General features: G+C 39.9%; 1 protein-coding gene across 5 annotated transcripts in view; it reads left to right on the plus strand.

The window, feature by feature from the left end:
- Positions 1-9,767: 9,767 nt before the first annotated feature.
- Positions 9,768-21,721, plus strand: part of PLDP1 (phospholipase D P1) — a 129,821-nt gene continuing 117,867 nt past the window's right edge. For 4 of the 5 annotated variants that reach the window (XM_087682827.1, XM_087682830.1, XM_087682832.1 and 1 more), the window contains exon 1: positions 9,769-10,392. In XM_087682827.1, the coding sequence (XP_087538953.1) occupies positions 10,183-10,392 (210 nt within the window). In that variant the 5' untranslated portion in view covers positions 9,769-10,182. Of the gene's footprint in view, positions 10,393-21,721 lie in introns of all 5 variants that reach the window. The other variant, XM_087682828.1, reaches the window with a different exon arrangement.

Below are 21,721 nucleotides of genomic sequence, written 5' to 3' on the forward strand. Positions count from 1 at the left end.
TATAAAACTAGAATGCTCAACAAAGATGCATCTCCTAGCAATACATACATTAATCGCTAAGAAAGCTAGATGAAAGGCCTAGTTTGATAAACACTCGCAAGAAAGGAACCTTGAAAAAGGTGTATGGTGCTACAATAGTCAATTAAGGGCTATAGATAAGACAAATTTCAAAAGCAACTGACCTTAGTATGTTAGTTTCATCAACCAATCACACAATGTGACCAACAACTCATGGGGATGGGATTTTAGATGAAAATGCCTTCATAAACACCCTCAATATCAAACATCTGTCCCTATCTATTCAAAGAAGGTGCCACAATCGCCTTGTAGCCATTGAGAACAATGAGACGACCAATTGATTAGATAGACCCATTGGAAATAGATTCACCCATGGGAGAAGAAAGATGAAGAGTCACAAGGCCCTTGTAAGGAGTTAAAGATAGTAATATGTGCTCAAGAGCATTACAAATAGATGATCAAATTTTGTTGGGGCCAAACACAAAATGAATTACAAGTTTCAACCCCAAATAGGCACTTTGACAGTTCCAACATTGTCGTAAGGCTAATGTTCGTGTGATTTTCCAACTTCAACATCCCCCAAAAGCCAAGGTATGGGAGGATTCTACCCATTTAGACCATTCAAGCTCTTGTCGACAAATGCTAACATAGGAAAAAAGTGGTTGGAGCAATAGGATGTAGATGTCTTTTAAGGAGCATGTTCACTTTGAGTAGATTGAAGGTCTTCTCCCATGACCCTATCATCATCTGACAACTTCCAAAAGAGGTGATAGAAGTGCAACTTGTTGTTATGCTCAATGAGATCTCAACAATTGGTGGACATCAATTAGAGACTCCTATTCTTTCAAGAGCTTGATACACTGATAGCTAAACTATCTCTTGCCATTTGGCTCATACTGTAGCTCTAAACCATCTAACTTCCTCTCATTTTGTGTAAGTAAAAAATCAAAAGATTAAAAATGTGTAGTAGACTCACCTACTTACCTTCACCATGCATGGAAGCTTTATCAATGGCCTCATGATTCACTTGTCGTGCTCTAGACGGTCCCCCACCAATACACCTTCACATCCACACCATGTAGTTTGAATGTCGAGGGAAGAAGATAGAGAAGAAGAGAATGGAGAATAGCTTCTCTCTCTCTCTCTCTCTCTCTCTCTCTCTCTCTCTCTCTCTCTCTCTCTCTCTCTCTCTCTCTCTCTCTCTCTCTCTTTGTACACACTACCTCACTCAACTCCTTACCCTTTAAGCCATGAAAGCAAGAGGGAAAGAGGAGATGGGAATTAAGAGACAAAGATGAGCTTTACCCTCACTAGTCCCCCACTAATGTTCAGTAGACACACACAATAATGAGCTCTACATTCACTTTTGCATATTATATATAGGTTAGGGCTTGCACTTTTTGGTTGGAAACCCTTCCTTTTACCATTGGCTCATGACCATTCCTCTTCTCTTAAGCATACATTATGAGCTGGCTAGTTAAGACCCCAAGCAACTCTAATCTTGAGGATCCCTAGGTCCAATGGTGGTGACTGTACCTAATCTAGATAGAGCCTATACTCTCTTTATTTTTGTTTTTTAAACCTTTTTAAAAATAAGATTGAAATTTATATCTCAAGGAGAGATTGCAATGTTTTTTATAGACAATATTTTGTTAGTATATATTTTTAATTGACTCTCATAATGGACGGGTGATTTTGGAGAAAATACGTGAATACAATAAGTAAGCTTGTTGTCAACCATGTCTTCTAGCAGAGCAACACAATAAGGTAGTAATGCTCAATGATGGAGCCATGACATCGCAATTCAATCAATTCTAGCATTGACATTGAAGAAGAGTGAGGGTAAGTTATCTTTGTACATGGTGACTTTCTACCTCTACAACTTTTTGAGCAGTCATAAATAATTATAGATGGTGATGAAGGTTGGCTCAGAATAGTACTGAAGTTTTCTATGAAGTTAGAAAAGGATTCCTTTAGATCTATAAGCTAGAGTAGATAAACATTTTCTAAGTTCGTAAGAGTGTAGTAGAATGCAAACAAAGCATTCTCAATTGTCTCTGGGCTAGTGTAGCACCCCTTGAGTTGCATTTTCCATGCCTCTCAAGCTTTAGGTTAGGTAGACACGGAATGCTAGAATGGTGGATGAAGAAGTCTTGATGGAGGAGTAATGAATGTTGGTAATTTACCGTTGTTGATGGAGGAAACGAGAGTAGTTGGTGTTGTAGTGTGACATATTGACTGTTGATCCTCCTTCTCGGAGAAAACTTGGAATGGTCAAGGAAAATGAATTGGGGGTTGTAGAAGATGGGAGATCTAATATTGATGAGGAAGTGATAGCTCAGGATTCTTCACAAACTTTTGTACCTATAAAATGAAACCTCGTGTGCATTCACTTCTTAGGGGAGTGTGTTAGTCTTTTTTCTTATGCATATTCCATATAATCTTGTTGGTTTGGGAGATGAGTTGAAGCCTAAAGTATTGTCCCACTTAAAGAACCCAAAACCATGTATAAGTTATGGTGCAAATGCTATGTGAGCGTGCGTGCTTATATCGGCTAATACTTAGTTAGGCAACTACTCCATGGGTTATTCACTTGATGATGGTGCTTGATGAAGTAAGGAATCTATAACTCATGTAGGTGGGAAGAATTCTCAGTGTTGAGAAAACAGAGACTGAAAGAAGAAGATTGTGCAAAGCAGCTAAAAGGTAGGAGGGACAAGCAACTCGTGAAGCACATGGTTCTCCATTAAATCAACCACATGTGGCAATCGATGCAATTGATTCCTTTCTCCTTGAGGTACCTTTCTATCTTATTATAAGCATAATATGCTAGCATTGAAATGGATGAAGCAAATAGGAAAAAGTGCAAGTGACTCGGGGAGATAGGTCTAACCAAAGTGACTCGAGACTACCTAGGTAGGTTTGAATGTTGATGGGCCCCCAAGTAAATACGAGGGCAAGCGGGAAGAGGACTAGGGGGTTAGAGGCTAGGGGGAAAACTACAAGTGACTCAGGGAGATAGGTTTAAACAAGGTGAGCTGAGACTACATAGGTATGTTGTGACCTTGATGGGACTTGAGTAAATGGGAGGGAAAATGGAAAGAGGGTTAGGGGTTTAGAGATAGAGCTGATTGAATAGGGTCATTGAATGTACCTAACTTGAGAATCCCTAAGTACCGTGTAATGCTTGTGAGTGCATATTTCTTTCTTCTCCGGCTCACATTTCTTTTTCTCTCTCTCTTTTTTTTGGGAATCAAGACAATGCCATACAACCAGGCTTGCAACCTTACAATTTTGAAAATTGAAGTCTATTGAATTTGAAGTCCATTTGTTAAGAGCAACCTTGGCTCATTGCAATGAAATTCAAAGATTGAGCCTAGATATTGGAAACACAATGCCTTGTTATTATTAAAGTTGCTATTGGAGAAGAACCATACTGTTGACAATGACTTATGTAGTTCATGAAGCAATTTGCAACTTCTCCTAAGGAAGTAGATGACCATTTGGATGTTGTAGTTAAGATTTGTATTGGTTGAAGAAAGTGGCCCTCAATGTTAAGACATTGGAAGCACAATGCCTTGTTGTTGTTGAAGTTGCTATTGAAGAAGAACCATATTGTTGATAAAGACTTGTGTAGTTCATGAAGCAATTTGCAACTTCTCCCGAGAAAGTAGATGACCATTTGGATGTTGTAGTCAAGGTTTGTCTTGTGGGCCTCGATGTTAATGGTCTCTTTGTGTCCTTGTCTTTTTTAAAAGGTTTTAGGTGATCTTGGTGTCTTGATATTTCTATAGGTTAATATCTTCCAATAAAGCTTCTATTTGCTAATGTTGTCTTCAGGCCTCGAGTTTTATAGTGCTTTGCCACCTGTTGTTATTTGCATTCACTTCTAAAAAGTTTGAGAATACATGGAGTTGAGTCTACTTAAAAAAGGTTGGAAGAATTGATGATAATTGTAACATTTTACCATTGTATCCGTACCATCACTTTGAGCTCATACCTTTTATTTCTTATCACCCTCGATAAGATGTTGTAATGATTCGAGAGTTGGAGGGATCGATTTGTGTTGGTGAAAACCTTTGAGTAAAAGAATTAAGTATGTAACAAGTTAACTAAGGTTAGGTATGTATCACTCTGCTTTGGAATGAACCAATCATAGAAATCCACATTATATTGCAATGAAGTATGGGTATCAAGAAGTTGTGGTGCCCCTTACAAGGAATAATACATATGTAATGACATCAAGTATGATGTTTCCTTAGCCTATTCTACTAGCAACATGAAGTTGTTTCTATGTGAAGAGTTTATTCAATAGAGGGTCGTCTTGGACCCATTCAATCGGCTTGACATTTTTATGATGATAAGTACTCATATAGAAGTTAAAGCTACATACATTGGTTCATGCTTGGACTTTCACATAGCTCCTCTTTGCTCTAAAATAGTAACGAGTTGACTTTCTTTCGATTTCAACTGCCATTGAAGCTCAAGTAGTTACCAATATTTTTCGAATGGGCTTTGTCTATCTAGTTTTAATTCTAGTTTTGGCACATCCTTTGATAAATTTTTAGTAGAATGCATCATGGAATGTGGGAACCAAATGACGTTCCTCCGCTTTCTCCTTAGGGATGTGTTTCACAAGGTCATCTAGAAGTTTGTTGTATTAGTTAATGTGTTCTTGCTCTTCCCATGACGGTGGCTACTCTAGGAAATACGAGCATGCTTGAGCTAGGATCCCAACATTGGCCTAGTCATATATGTGGGCAAGTAACATCATTCAATTCTTTAAATATTCAGCCATTGTTGTATTTTCGCTTCAATTATTTCTTCTACCATATTGTTAAGACTTTTGGCCATAAAGTTAGGTTTCAATTTAGATGAGGGCTTCAATTGAGTTGAGCACAACTTAATAGTTGTTAAGTTGATTGTGCCCATTGTTTTAGAGCTGGTATTCTATGCAATTTCTTCAGTAGGTTGTTGGCTTATGATATGGATGCTCATGCATACTACTCTTTTTTATTGTATCCTCATTAGGAGAGGTTTTGGGTAAATCACATTTCTTCGCACCATTGAATGACGATATAAGCTATGCAATAGTGCAAGTAGAAGACAATTTAGATTTAATGTCAGTCACCTTGGACTAAACCACTTATAGAAGTCAAGATTCTATTGAAGCAAAGCATGTTTGTCAAGATTTTGCGGGTCTTGATAGGCAAGACAAATAACATAGCTACTAATAGCAAGTATCATGTTTTTTATCAAATGAGTGCAGTAAAGAGAGAAACATCGTAATAATGATCCGCATGCAATAGTAAACATTTACATTATTTTTTAATCAAATAAACTCAATAAAGAGAGAAACATTGTAATGATGATGCCTACAATTATCAAAATTTTCATGCACCTACAAAATATATTTGTACATCATCATTGAAGAGACATAAGTGCACCTATAAGTGGCATAAAGAGAAATACACACACACACACACACACACACACTCTCTCTCTCTCTCTCTCTCTCTCTCTCTCTCTCTCTCTCTCTCATACACCGAGTACTGTGCTTCATTGTCTCTTGTGAAATAGAGTTAGGGTTAGGGCGAGCCCCCATGTGAATTAGACCTAGGGTTTTTATCCCACTTTGCATTTTAGGATTTCCAAAATTGTGAATTAGGTTTTACACCCCTTTCTTGGGCATCCTACCCACCGTGGGGCTCTTGGCTAGTCCTTCCTTAATGCATGCTTCTACCTTAATGTAATTAGATCTAGCATAGACCATTCTAATCACATTTCACATGCAAAACCTACACAATAATTGCGGGTGCATCAAATACAATTGCAAGAAACAATACAATATACATGGGTGTGGGCCCAGCTCTCACAAAAGAGTACAACCGTGAGAAATAATACAATGTGCATGGTTGTGAGCCCGATTCTCACAAAATAATACAACCATAATAATGATGACATGATGTATTACAAATAATACAAGCGCCCAAAACTAATACACTCAAGCTCTAAAAAGCAAGTCCACGACTTTGACTTTAACTTTGCTTTGGCATCCTTTGACTTTGCCTTCCACATTTCCTAGTAACTGAAAGTAGCTTAGAGGCACAACCACAAATCATTAATTGAACATAGTTTCTAGGCACCTAAGTGGAGGCACATTGATTACAATGACATCAAAGAATACTATAAATTAAAGCGAGGCTTCCATATGATATAACTTAGAAGTTGGCTTCATAGTGTTTCAGTTTTTTTAATTTTCTTCAACATTGACGAGTTTTCCAAGGAAGATCTTGCATTTATTTATTACTTTAGACCATGAAGGCTTGTTGTCTTATCACTAAGTGCGCTTTAAATTGAACACAAGTCCACTTGATAACATGTATAGAACAAGGTATTGAACATATAAATTGGTCACTTGTTTTGTTGACTTTTCTCTAAGCAAACTATTTGAGAACTATTTATCCATTTGCAACATGAGCACCATAGAGCACGACTCTCATTTAAACCAGGCATCATAGAGTACCTTAGTGTTATAGACACATTTGGATACGTCTCTCATTTATAGCATGAAGCAAAGTACTTAGGTACAACAACCTTTGTTCTTTTAAGTGCTTGTTACAAACATTATCATTTAATGTATTAGATACAAAGTCCTATTTAAGCAACCATTTGACTTGTCTTTAAAAGGCCTTTACATGATTTACATGAATGCAGTATATGAAGAATCATGGTTATAAAAAGTGATTATGGCTCTTAGCGTAAATCATGTGCTCAAATGTTCACTAGTGCAAGCCTTAGTGGTTTTGCTACCTTTCTTGAAGTTGACAAGATTTGTTTTTAAGCTAGAATTCTAAAGGTTTCTTAGATCAACTAAAGGTGTTTTTACAAAGAATGTGAAGAGTTAAAGATATTGATATCCTCATCATGCTTAATCGTAATCAATTTGTGAGAGTTACTCCAAGGTATGTGATACTTGTCTTGTCATTAACTAATGAGAATGGATAAATGATAATGAAAAAAAAAAAACAAAGCACTATGTAAGATACAGGGGCCGATAGCCGTATTTGTCCAACACACACACACACGCACGCACGCACGCACGCACGCACGCACACCCTCCATCCCATGGATCTAGCAATGTGATAAAACCACACACGCACACACATGCATGCACACATGCACACCCTCCACCCCATGGATCTAGCAATGTGATAAAAGAAAGAAATATACTGAGAATATTACTTGCTTGTCAATCAACATTTGCTAAAAAATGCCATACTATTGTCAGCCACTATTGCAATTCTACCTTGGGAAACCCCCAAAAATGATTTCTTTTTCAATTGCTCACAAATGCATAAATTAAAATTTTCAATATTTAGCTTCTTTGATCTCTTATCATCATATCTTATTCACTAGGTGCAACAAAGTGACCCCTTTGCCTTGCTTAAAAAACCTATGAAGGAACATGAAGTCCTTCCTTAATCATCAAGATGAAGATGGTCTTTAAGATGGTCATGTTGCTTGATCTATATTGTCCCAACACATGTTCTTAGAGATTGTTATGTGTTAACTCTCCCCCAAAAGCTCATGTAGTATTTTTGAGGAGAAATTCATTCACATTCAAAGGCCTAAGAGTGCATTAAGCAACTCCTATTTGTCTAAACCTTTATATAATTGTATTCATACACAGCTTAGTACATTGAGCTTGGGCATCATCTACCATGACGATTCTATGTTAAAAAAATCTCAAATAGTCATAGATGTCTAAGAAGATGGGCCTTTTCAATAGTCATAGATATATAAGAAGATGGGCCGTTTTCATCTCAACATCTTCATTTGGTTGCTTATTTATTTACATGGTATCTGAGTTTACTTTTGAAAATACCAAAGTTGGATTTGCTAGTTAGGCTATTATAAAAGCAAACAATGAATTAATGAGTGTAACTATCTTCTTCGTTTTTGCTATCTAATGTGAAAATACTTAAAAAAACCCTTGAGAAACGATGGTTTGGGAAGCTTAAAAAACACTTTAAATGAAGTTTGTGTTGTGTGAAAGTGCTTCACAAATGCTCGAGAAATGGTGGTTTGGAAAGCTAAAATTGTATGAGGAGAAATATTAGAGAAGTATTGCAAATTTCAACTAGTTACCATTGCATATCACAAGGTAGACTGGCTTCCCTAACACTTTACAAAAGCAAGGGTCTCTATAAACATGAAAATGCTACACTTGACAATGAGATGCAAAATGAAATACTCCAATAAAATGGTATATTCATACTATCACTTGGGTCACTCATGAACTCGAGGGTCTTGCAAAGGTGCATTGAATCTTTTTGTATGGGGCGATACTAGGAGTTTATATTTTACCCACTATGATACCATTGGTAGTGGAGAGGGGGTTTTCTTTGCGTCTCACCCCATCACATATTGCATTTAAGGGGGAAGGGGGATAAAACATCGAGTTCAACAAGTCATTAGCTTATATCATCATCACATCTGAGCACCTCAATACCAAGAAAGTACCTTAGCTCACCAAATCCTTCATCTCAAACTTCTTCTTTAAAAAGTCCTTAACTTTAGCAATTCCACAGTCATAGTCACCTATAATTATCAAGTCATCCAAATAGATGACTATGATGACCAAAACTTGCATCTTGACAAGATACTCTCCGATCTTGTTAGACCATGCTCTAGGTGCGTGCTTCAACCCCCATAGAGTGTCTTCCTTAACTCGTACACATACGTGGGATGCTCTAAATCCTCATAACCTGTTGGCTGCTCCATATATTCCTCTTCTTGCAATTCACCATGCAACATGACATTCTTAACATCCATTTGCTACAAAACTATGAGTGCAATCAAGTAGTAATCCAAAGTCCTTATCCTTTTAAATGGGAGCAATGACAATATTTGATTAAGAAACCTTGCCCACAAACACACCCATGCTTTGAAGTAATGGTTCTTTTGCTTAAATCCCAGGACACATGTAGGTTGAGTTGTGAGAGTTGAAGTTATTGGCGTGTGGACAGGTGACATAAACTTTCACCACAAACAAAGTGGAACTCTAGTGAGACAAGCTAGTACCCCTCAAATGGAAGGTACTTGGTGAGTTGGCTGAAGTCCACTTTATGTGGCCCAGTTGGGACTTGCGTGGGGCCGTTGGACTCCAAGTTCACGTTATCTTATGTGTAGGTTAATAGACTTGAGTTGGTTGAAGTCCACTTTACGTGGCCCAGTTGGGACTTGCGTGGGGCCGTTGCACTCCAAGTTCATGTTATCTTATGTGTAGGTTAATAGACTTGGGTGGGGCTTGAGGGTTGTTTTTTCTTGTTTTTGGCTATTTTATATGTGAAAACAAGATTTTTTATTTTTTATTTTTTGCATTTGTAAAATGAAATGTCTTGCTACCGATGATACCTAGTGTCAACAATAAGTGACCAAAGAGGGGACATCATGTGGACACGTGCTTGTGCCCAAGTTGCCACGTGGACATGGGCTAATGCGGGGGACTCTTGGAAGTTGGAGGGGGACAATGGACATGGAGTGGATTCCACGAGGGCATGGGCTGAAGTGGACAAAGGCAAGGGGCCAAAGAACGAATGCCACGTGGAGAAGAGGCTGACGACGGGCAGAGGGGAGCCTGGAGGGAACGAGGTGGCAGAAGCTCGGAAATTGGAAAATGCGAAAAAGAAAAGGAAGGGAAAAACAGCAAAAGCAACAGATTAGAAAAGCATTTGGAAGAACAGGTCTCTTTCTCTCTCTCTCTGCGTCTCTCTCTCTCTCTCTCTCTCTCTCGTTTGCTTGCGGAGTCGTCCGGAACTAGGCCCAGAAAAAACAGGGGACGCAGAGGAGAGAGAGAGAGGCATTCCGCCATCGCAGCAGAGCTCGCCTTTCTCGCATCCCTTTTACCTTTTTGTTGTTGCTTTTTTTTTTTTCCGCCTCACAGGGACGATCCTTCCTTCTGGCAGAGATTTTGTGCAACCCCCCCAACCCCACCCCCCCCCGGCCGGTTTCGATACGAATCTTTGCCTCCGGTATATGCCCTCTACTTCCCCCTCTCTAACAAATTGCCCCCTCCCCCCTCTCCCTGCGCCTCATCCCCAACGCGGAGCCACCCCACCGATCAGCCTATCACTCTTGTAGCCGCAGATTCGTGGAGTTATGGCAATCAAGCGCCGTGAGCCGAGCTCGGGCTCGGGCTCGCATTACTTCCGGATGCAGGGCGGATCGCCCAGCCATGCGATCAGGCGTGACAACGAGCGCATCTTCGAAGAGCTCCCGAATGCAACTGTCATTGAAGTGTCGCGATCGGAAGGCCATGAACTCGCCCAGTTGCAGCTCATCTATACCATTGAAGTTCGTTATAAGCAGGTAATTTCTCATTGCCTCGTGGTTATAACAGGTAATTTTTTTTTGTCTTATGGATCGCCAACACCTCTCACCAGCTATTGTGTTCGGATCTTTGATAACTCAACATGGCCAAAAGCTCTTTTTGGGCTCTTCTAGGGCCTGCAGTCCACCACATTTCATTAAAAAAACAACGAGAGATGCACGCAGAACTGGCAAAAAAAATTGGATAAGAAGTTGGTGTATTGGACAGTGCCAAGTGGGGCATCAAGAACTCAAAGAGGTGAATGACGGACTCGATCACGGTTTGGAGCTCATAACTGGCATTCTCACAGAAAAAGGAGCCAAGTCTGTCTTGGGAAGAGCAAGTGACGTCTGCCAAACTGGGAATGCGGGAGTTGCTGCTAGCTCATCAGTGTAGTTTGTGGGATGTAGTCCTCACTGTCTGAATCACGATACCAGGCACATCCACCTTGTCCTTGCCATTAGTCTACTTGTGGGGTTATCTGTGGGCTGTAAGTATTTTATGCATAGTTTGAGGCTTGGTGTTATGGGTCACAAGCTAGATAGCGTAACCCCTAGTCATGATCAACATGATAAAGGTTGAATCTCCATAGCATGCTGTGCATCATGTTCAAACAAGCTACGTGAGGTGAACCTTCTCCTTGTAGGTGCAATGAAGTGGGGTCCCCCAATGCGTGGGGCTGGCCATTCCATGGCATGTGACAAAGTCTAAACAAATGATAGCATACTTAGAAACCCAAACATGTGGTTGCATCATCCACCTTCTCTGTATAGTCATATCATGTCATCCAAGGTGCTCCTAGACACTTGCTGATTTGAATAGGAGGTGGACCTTGAAGCTAGAAGTGGTGGGTGCACCTTTGGAATGAGTGGAGTAAATGGAGCAAAAGTTGCTTGAACTATTGCTTCTCTTCTTTCTTTGGCTTTGACTTGGACACATTGGGACAAGCCTCCTTCACGTTATCCTTTTGGCCACACATGAAGTACCATTCTCCCTTTTCATGAGCATCAAGCTCATCAAGACCTGCAATTCAACTTCCCTTTGGAAGTCACCATTCAACTTGGCCTTCTATTTTTGATGTTGCTTCTATTATGTACCATTTGGAGAAGGCTTCCTTGTTACATGTGAGCCAAATGAAGCAATTGTATAGCCTCAACTATTGTTGTAGTCACAAGGATGTGAATTTGATGCTTTGCTTATGTTTAATTGATATTTGATTAAAGGATTAATCAAATATGCAATTAAAAGATGCACATGTGTTGCACATGTGAGGTGCAAGCTACTTTTTCACAGTTGAAGGCCAAAGGACCCTGTGTAAACGATGGGTGTCAAAGGCAAAAGTTGTAACAAGTTACATTTGTTAGATTCTAGGTGAATTTTGGTGTCAGTTTGCCCTTAGGACTATTAATTGGCCATTAAGTGTTAGTGGTGACACTAGGGACTAGGCATTAATTAATGGATTAATGCTTGTCTAAGGGTCAATTAATGCATGGGACCACTTTGGGTTGCAAGTGGCCTAGCCAATTAATTTTTGGATAAGCAAGGTCAATTTTTTGGGCATGGATTAAGGGCTGAATTAATTTTCAAAATTAATTAATTCTGAAAATTAATTAAATGACTGGAAATTGCTGAAAGATGGATAAAGAAAGCTGCCATTTGGCAAAACTTTTCCATGCAAGTGGGGGAAAGGCAAAATAGGGCTGAAGGGAGAGGGAAATCTCGTTTTTTCATTTTTGAGCTGTTGGAAAGAGGTGTTGGATTGTCACTGCCAGCTTTTAGCAGCCATTGGAGACCATTTTGGTGATGGAGATTGCATATTCTTGACCTTGGGAAGCTGGTGATTGCTGCTGATGCACTTTTTCTTGAAGATCACAGTCTTTGATGCTCCTATTGTTGTTGGTGCATCCGTTTGGGACTGGTATAGTAGGGCAACAACTGATTTTGATTAGTTCTTCGTGACAAATCTCAAAATTTTCTCTCTCTACAACATTCTCTCATCTCCTTCAGCCTATGCTCAGCCATTCTCAGCAATTCTCAGCCATTTGGAGGAGATCTCAGCCATTTTTGGTAGGCTGATCTGTAATTTCTGCAGTAAACCCTAATTTACAGCAGAAATTAGGGTTTAGCAGCCACCTTGGGATCCGTGCCAGAGATTGAAGGCTCAAGGGACTGAAATCAGCAGCTGATAATTGAAGATTATCAAGGGATTTCAAGAGCCACCCCATCCCGAATTGATTTGGGGCAGCATTTGGCCAACCAAGGGTCAAATTGGAGAAGTCCTGGGTGAAACAAGGGGCAAATCACCCAAAAGGCTTGCTGGTCATCTATGACAGCAAGAGCAATTGGTTAGCAGGAGGAGATTGAAGAATCTCGAGTTGTACTACTTCCAATTGAATGAAAGCTAAAGAAATACTGCAAGGGGCGCCAATTTTGGGGCCAACAGGGTGTCTACTGTCCAAGAATGTTATGGTAAAGTGTGTATTTCATTCTATATGCATTTATTTATTGCTGTAATTAACTCTTAAATCAGGTTATCACCAGCCATTCCAAGAAGGAAGGCTGGTTTCACAAAGGATGCTCAATGGTAGTTGTGCAACAACCGGTGGCTTTGGTAGGAGCGGGCTGAGAAGGAATCAAAGTGTAATGTCTGTTGGAGAGGGATTTTGAGTACAGTGACCACTAGTTAGACCTGAAATCTGGTACAGAAGTGGGCAGGCAGCTAAATGCAGCATGTGGGAATGTGCTGGAGCAGTAGGTAACCTCCAGGAACAGCAAAACAGCAGCCAGAGCTGATCCAAACAAAAAACGCAGCTGTCCAGCAGTGACTTTGATCAGGGCGGCAGCTGTGAAGGGCAGAACAGGGGCTCTAGGTGTGGAGGAGACTTTCCGGATGATGCAGAGTGCAAGCAGCCGCCTGGCGCCTGCTATAAACAACAAAATGCAGAGCTAGACTGTTCCTGATGATGAGGATGTCATCAAGCTAGGATTAAAATGCAGCCTGTAGGAGCTGCGAGGCTGAAGGGTAGCAGTTGGATGAACATGCCAGAGTGCTGCAATGTGGAAGTGTATAATTGGACTGAACACGTACTTGGGGCTGTCTGCATATGAACAGTTGGAACTCTCAATCTGCAGAAAATACAAGTGCTGGAGACTATGGACAACAGGGCCTAAATAGACCAAAAGAAAATAATAAAAGAATGCAGTCAGCCAGCAGGCTGTTCTGATTGTTCCAGTTGGCTGCTATGTGGCAGTGCTACTAGAGCTACCTGGTGCCTATTGCTTGCGAAGCTGTCCGAACTGCCTGCTTTGCCTGTCTTGGTGCCCATGCTGCTGCCCGCTCCCTGGTTGGTGTCATCTTGCCCGAGTGCCCGTCATAGAGGTGCCCAATCCTCTAACACCCCCTCTCGGATCCTGGATGTGGCATGAGACTCACGGATCTGAAATGTTGACGAAGAATAGCTTTTTGAGGAAGTGCTTTGGTAAACAAGTCCCCCAACTTATATCCTCTATCTTACAATAATTCACATCAATGGTCAAGTCCAAGATCTTCTCATTGATGAAGTAATATTGGATCTCTATGTGTTTCATCCTTGCATAGATTATTGGATTTTGTGCCAAGGCTATGTAACTTTCATTGTCAAAACGTTTTCTCAAATTGCATGGATATTTTTGCTAAGTGGTAGCCTTCTAAACCCATTTTTTTAGCATTATCCAACCATTTAATTAATTTTTAAAATTAAATAATATTAAAAATTAATTTTCAATCCTTTTGACCCTACCCAAAATTACATGTGCCAATCCATAATTAAATTGGCTAGGCTGCAACGTGGAGTTGTTTCTAGTCTCTGTTGATCCTTAGATAGGCATTAATTAATTAATTAATGCTAGTACCTAGTGTCACTACCAACACTTATTGGCCAAACCATTGTCCTAGGGTCCAAATTGATACCAACTGACCAACAGAATCCAGTTGGCATAACTTATCACAACTTTTATCTTTGTCACCCACTGCATTCTCAGGGTCCTTGGCCTGTTACTATGGAATATTTGCCATGTATATTACATGTGCTTAAACAACCTTGCACATTTGATTAATAACTTAATCAAATGTTATCAACAAGATTAAAGCATCTCAAAATTTCACGTTCTCATGATAGCAGCACTAAAGATAGAGGAAGATGATAGAGTCAGAGTATGCACCTGTCAAGGAAGAAGGAAGATGAGTTGCCAAGTGAGTGTGGGAGGCTATAAATAGCCAAATATCCCCAAAACTAGCCGACCAACGATTTGGGTAAAAAAATATAGCTAACTAGTATTTAATGCTAGTAGGAATGCTAGATGGGCACAAAATCCTAAAAAAAATGGACAATGTTTAACAGGTGAGACAAATTGATGTATGCAAAAATTGCCCGGGAAATGTACACAAAATCTCGATTGGAGGAGAAAATGCACTGAAATGTGATAAAATTACTATTGAAGAATGAGCTATCTCCTATGTCAAAACAAGTGATAGATAAGTCAGAGCTCCTAAAGTTCTCGTCTGGCTTAAACTAAGGTTGATAGGTAGGAGACGACAAGGCATGGCAATCATGATTGCTAACATCTCCCTCTCAAATCTTGGATGTGGCAGAAGGCTAAGGGAGAAGTGGATCTTGGGGTGGCAAGAGAAATGCCAATGTTGATGAAGTTCGTCAATGAAGATTGTTGATGAAAAAGCTTCTCATGATCCTGGGAAACCCCCTCTAAAACACTTGGGGCCGAGGAATCTGCAGTCACATCACCGAGATCGTTACCCCCTTTGAAAGGGATGGGGGGTACGAGGAAACCATCGGAGGAGAAGGTGGGGAATGGGGAGGAACTTATGAAATAGATGGTGCACAAGCGGAAATGGGTGTAGCAATATATAATTGCCTCAAAGAACCTTGCATAAGAGAAGGGGAATGGAGCCTATAAAGCCTACTCTCATGCCAACTTGTCGGGATAACAGCTCTTGTAGAAGAATTCTCAATATAAACGACTTGCTTGGTGAAGACAATCCAAGTACTAAGCCTAGTAAGGCCATAGATTGAGAGGAGCAGAAAGGCTAAGTTTGAAACTTAAAGGGCCTCGGAAAGAGAGCTTGACGTGCGGGTAAGAAACAAAGGCAAAGCGCCAATACCATCGATAGGCACCGATACAATGTTACCAACATTGATTGAATCCTTAGAAGGATATAGATCTTGCAACAAATCACCTCATAGAGTCATATGATTGGAAGCTTCAGTATCAACTAGCCAAGTCTCTTAAAAGACCACGTGTAACAAACCTTTTGTATATTAATTGTTACCAAGACATATTGGCTTAATGATTTCAAATTAATTTGATGCTCATGTACTTTGAAAGACGATTTGTATTATTCAAGTGTTTTAAAATATTATTAAATATTGATCTTTCTATTTAAGGGTGGCCAATGGTCAGAATGCCCTATAATTATACTTGGCTCGTCATTGATGAGATGCCCAAAAAAATTTAAAAGTTTAATCGAGTTATTAAATTGATCAGAAAGCTCAGATGACTAAGACTTTTACACTCAAATAGTCACACTGAATGGAAGCCCATATAATGAGTGGTTTTAGAAAGTTAAACCAGATTCTTATGATCGAAGAAATAAACCATGAATCGGTGAACCTATATAATGAAGCTCTATAGAAGTTAAATTTGACGACTCCTAAAATTTAGGAGATTACTATTTTTGAAGTTGCTCAAATCAAAATTCTATTCACGTCAAAGGCTCCAGAATTTGACAAGGAACAATATTGTCTTCAATAACTATCTTAAATTCTTAAACATTTGAGAGATTTTAGAGTAGAAGATTTGGAAATTTTTTTCTCTAGAAAAGTGACATGTAGCCTCTAGAAGAGGACATGTGTCATTTTGAAGAGACAAGTATCTCTACACTTATCATTTTTAGCAAACACTTGTCATTTGTAGCCTCTACTTTTCACTTTTGAGCACCCAAGTCCACACTTATATATTGGAGATCTCACTCTTCATTTTGGAATAACTCTCATGTTGAATTTTCAGCCACATGCTTTGTATTCTCCTATCTATCTCTCATCTAAGAAGCACTTTCTACTTAGTTTGATCTAATCCAAGCACTAAAGAAGAAAATCAGCTTGCTATCCGAGTTTACAGAAATTAGGGTTTTAAAACCCTAATTTTGAGAATTGCAGCAAATCAACATTTTCTATAAAACACTTGTCATTTGTAACCTCTACTTTTCACTTTTGAGCACCCAAGTCCACACTTATATATTGGAGATCTTACTCTTTATTTTGGAATAACTCTCATGTTGAATTTTCAGCCACATGCTTTGTATTCTCCTATCTATCTCTCATCTAAGAAGCACTTTCTACTTAGTTTGATCTAATCCAAGCACTAAAGAAGAAAATCAGCTTGCTATCCGAGTTTACAGAAATTAGGGTTTTAAAACCCTAATTTTGAGAATTGTAGCAAATCAACCTTTTCTATATGGTTTAGTCACTTGGTGCCCGTGGTTTTGTTTCAATAAATTCTTGTAAAGGGGGAGGGGTGGGTTTGCCTCTCAACGTGGTGTTGACTTCTCTCTCCCCTAATTTTCATGGTGATAATTGATCGAGTTGGTTAAGTTCAAAGTATTGTCATTTTCATGTTTTTCCTTGCGCTAACATTGGTATCAAAGCAAGGACTTCTTCTTTGCAAGAACTTTTCTGGGTGACAAGATCTTTGGGCCTAACTTTCTCACCATGTCAAGAGGCAAAGAGGAGAATTTGATGAACAATTGGAAGGTTCCCAATTCTTTATATTTGTATGCTTCTCTGATTATGAGAAGATACAAAGATACAAGGAGTTGGAAGCCGATCCAAAAATTCAAGCTTTGATGGAGAGAAGGGCTAAAGCAAGGGCTGAAGCGAAGGTCTTTGAAGATTTCCTTACTGAGAAGGCTTTTAAGATAGATGCTATTATGGTTGCAAAGTCTTATCTCAGCGTGAAAGGTATCAATGTTATTGATGTAACTAAGTCTATGAAAGGTAACATATCACCTATCATTCGAGGATCCATCCAAGCGGTGACTTCAAAGTCTCATCATACACAAGCTACCTCCTCTTGTTCCAAGAATCTCTCCATGGAGAAGGGCAAGGAAAAAATTCAAAGAACCGACTATTTCCATGGTAGTCGAATCTCCAAAGATGCTTTTAGCAAAGGAAAACAATGCTAAAAGAGACTTTAAGCCTAGAGAAGAGCGTTAAGTTTGACGTTTTCTATGGTAAGAGAGATTCTTAGAAAGTTGTGTCTTTTAGTAGATAATTTTAAGTTGCTTTTGGTGGTTAATATTATACAGAAAAATAAAAAATTAGGATGGTTAAAATACATATAAAGGATATTGCTTTAAAATTTGTGGCTCAAAGTTGTTCAAGAGGAAAAGGAACCTAAGTCTTGGAAAGAGTTTAAGGAGATGTTCAACAAGAAGTGTTTGCCTTCATCCTTTAAAGCCGATGTGCAACATATTGGCATCCAAAAAGAAGCTAACATATTGGTAGTTAGTAGAATATATAAGAGAAGGACAATGCTTCTCTTATGGAGAAAAAGGGCACATAGTTGGTCAATGTTCTTGTAATGCAAAGAAGGAAAATCAACCTTGAAAGACACCTCAAGCAAATGCTGTACCTAAAGAATCCTTGCAACAGGATGAAACTTTGTGAGAGAAAAGGAAGCTTTTTATGGCTTGGGATAAGATTGCTAATCAACCTGTTCTCATTCATTTTGATACAGGGGCTATATATCATTATATCCATCCTTGAATTGTTGAAGCTCTACATCTACCAAAGGAGAGGTTTGGAACACTAGAAATGTCAAGTGCTGCTTTTCAAGAGATGGAGTCTGAAGTTACTCCCATTCTTGGGAAACTACGAATTAAGATAGGAGATTATATAGATCATGAGAGTTTTGTCATGGGAGATCTTGGTCATTGTGATATTGTATTAGAAATACCTTCACATAGAAGAACAGATCCAGCCATTGATTGGAATAAAAAAAAGTTTAGATTCCCTTTTAAGGATAAATATGTATCTTTTGATGTGGGAGTGGAAGGAAACTCTATTTCCGTCTTATCCCATATACAAGTTTTGTAAAGCAATGAAAAAGTCTATTTCCTCATACTTGATTTTTGTCAAAGATTCTAACAAAAAGTCTAGAATTGAAGAATCCATCTCAAATGTGAATGAAAAAGGAATGAGTTTCTCAAAGGAGCGAAAAGATTATTTTACAGACACTTTACTTGACGAGTTATCACTAGAGAGACCATAATATCATCACATTGATCTTTTTCTTGGAGCTCACCTCCAAATAGGCCACCCTATTATGTGAGGCCAAAACAAGAGGAGATTATGAAGCAAGTGAATGAGCTCTTGGAGAAGGGTCCAATAAGACCCAATTTTTGACCTTTTTGCTCTCTAGTCCTATTAGTGCAAAAGAAGGATGGATCTTGGTGCATGTGTGTGGACTACAGGTCTGTCAACAAAATTATAATTTGGTGGTTTCCCATTCCAAGAATTGATGATATCTTGGATAGATTGGATGGATCCAACGCATTCAGCCGGATTGACTTGAAAGTGGCTGCCATCAGATAAGGATTGCTCCTTAAGGTATTCATAAAATAGCATTTAGGACAACTTTTGGTTTGTATGAGTTTCTTGTGCTACCATTTGGGCTCACCAATGCTTTTGCAACCTCTAATAAAATAATGGAAAGAATCTTTAGAGCACATCAAAGTTTACATGTACTTTCTTTGATGATATTTTGGTTCATTGAAAAGATGAAGAAGAGCATAAGCAACACTTGAAAATAGTGTTTTAAGAACTCCGCAAACATAAACTTTATGTGAAAGGCAAAAGAGTGAATTTATATTGATAATGAATGTACTAGGTGGTTGCAACTACTTTTCATTATTAGTGATTGCTCACCTATATGACTAAACATGTACAGATTGAAACCTATTGAGTAGACACAATTCTAAAAGTCCCTTTGCAAAGAGGAAGAGAGGAACCTCACATATGTGGGAATCCTATTTCTTTCATCAAATGAATTAAATGACATTAGAGTAATAGATAATACTAATTGAATGGCCACACTCTCAGAGGGTAAAACCTTTCCAGATTCTCATTGGTGACAGATTGTCTATTCCCATACAGAGACGGGGCAACATGCATCTTATTCCAGATGGACGTGGTGGTGCCCATACATCCAAGGTACTTTATGTGCCAGCTTTGGGGTATCATCTTCTTTCGGTGCACAAGATTTGTGCCCTCGGCCTTTTGGTCGAATTTGATGTGGATTCTTTTTGGATTCTTGATCAAGGATCGAGACAGGTTCTTTCTTTAGGTTATAGGGAGAATGGAGTTTATAAGTTGCAGTCTTCTTCTGCCTTGACTTCTCTTCTTCTTACATCACAAACTTAGTCCGAGCTTTGGCATGCTCGGTTTGGCTACCTCAATTATGATTACCTTCGGAAGGCCTCAAAGGGACAGCTTGTTCGAGGTTTGCTAGATATTGTGGTGAGCCAGCAGCCTTGTTATAAGATCGCCTGTCATAAAGTCTTCGATACCATTCGGTGACTCCTCTGTATAAGATCCTTCGCTTAAATAGCACGAGAGAGATTTTTCATTCACCACCCAACCTTGCCTAGAAGATTGCTGGCTCCTCTCCCTAATTCGACTGCCAGCCGTCCGCTTTAGGTGAGTCCTACTATTCTTAGACTCACTTACTCTCTAGGCTTCCCTTGACCCTGTTCGGGTACCCAGGCCCCCGGATGATCATTCCTCTCGCCTGTCTCCCATAAGTTACATTTATTAATGTAACACTTGTGTATTCTACATCCATGGGAAGCAGACTCATGATGTTGTTTTGAATAAGGCTTCAACGCGGGGTCTTTAATACCCTTGGAACTTGTTTTTACCGATATTTGTGAACTGATGAGGACGGAGTTTCTTTGAGGGAGCTTGTATTTCATGCTCATTGTGGATGATTACAGCAGGATGATGTGGGCTTATTTCTTGAAGCTAAAGTCGGAGGCTTTCTCCAACTTTAAGGATTGGTTGCGCTTCGAGGAGAACCGATCGGGCCGGAAGTTGAAGACCTTACGATCGGATAAGGGTGGAGAATTTGTTTCTAACGAGTTTGCTCCTTTTTGTGCAGATCGTGGTATTCACCAGGAGTTTGCCCATACAAATACCCCTCAAGAGAATGGCATCTTGAAGCGGAAGAATTGCAGTGTGATTGAGATGGCCCGTACCATGACGGAGCTTTGCCAAGCACCTTAGTGTCTCTGGGTTGAGGCTATGGCTACTGCAATTCACATCCTTAATTGTTCCCCTACTTCCGCTGTTGTTGGTATGACTCCTTATGAGGCATACTTTGGGTCCAAGCCAGATGTTTCTTATTTCAAGGTTTTTGGGCGTGATGTCTATGTTTATATCCCGAAGACACAACGTGATAAATTTGAAGCGGCTTTCAAACGACGTGTTTTTCAGCTATAACTCGCAATCTCAAGTCTACCGATTGTACAATCTTGTTAAGCGGGATGTATACACGAGCCGTGATGCTCGGTTCGTGGAAGTTCCAACCCTAGCGGGGGGTGAGGAACACCCTATTCTTGGAGATCCTGGTGATAGTTGGGCCTAGTGGCTGTTCCTCTCGAGCCTGTGCCTCTTGAGGACTTTTCTTTAGATGAGGAGCTTAGTTCCCAGCCTCCGGATTTACCGATTGCTCCCCCGCCGTCGGCAGACCTTCTAGAAACTTCAGCAAATGGAAGGCGAGAAGATGAGATCCGGTCTCCTCCTCGTTGGGCTCTTGACACTCTTCGTGATGCAAGGATTGAGGGGTCCCTAAGGAGTGACAGCCGTAGGATGGCACGCAGCATTCTCGGAGGAACCAAGCCCACCACACTGAGCTTGTTTACAATAATTATTGTTTGATGACTCATGTCATGCAGGATCGGGAGCCCACTTCCGTGAGGGAGGCTTTACAGTATGATCATTGGTGGAAAGCAATGGAGCAGGAGCTGGAGTCGATTGAGAGGAATGGCACTTGGTATCTCGTGCCGAAGCCTCCTCATAAGAAGATCATCTTCAAGACCAAGTACCGCAGTGGTGGCACATTGGACAAGCACAAGGTCTAGCTTGTTGCTAAAGGTTTTGCACAACGCGTAGGGATTGATTTTCTTGATACAGCTCGGATGGCCACTATATGCATAGTTTTTGCCTCGGCTAGCCACAGGAGATGGCTGGTTTATCAATTGGATGTGAAGTCTGC

This window comes from Lygodium microphyllum, chromosome 8 (genome assembly GCF_053477565.2).
Source record: "Lygodium microphyllum isolate KBCC chromosome 8, Lygodium_microphyllum_v1.1.10, whole genome shotgun sequence".
NCBI classification, from domain to species: Eukaryota; Viridiplantae; Streptophyta; class Polypodiopsida; order Schizaeales; family Lygodiaceae; genus Lygodium; species Lygodium microphyllum.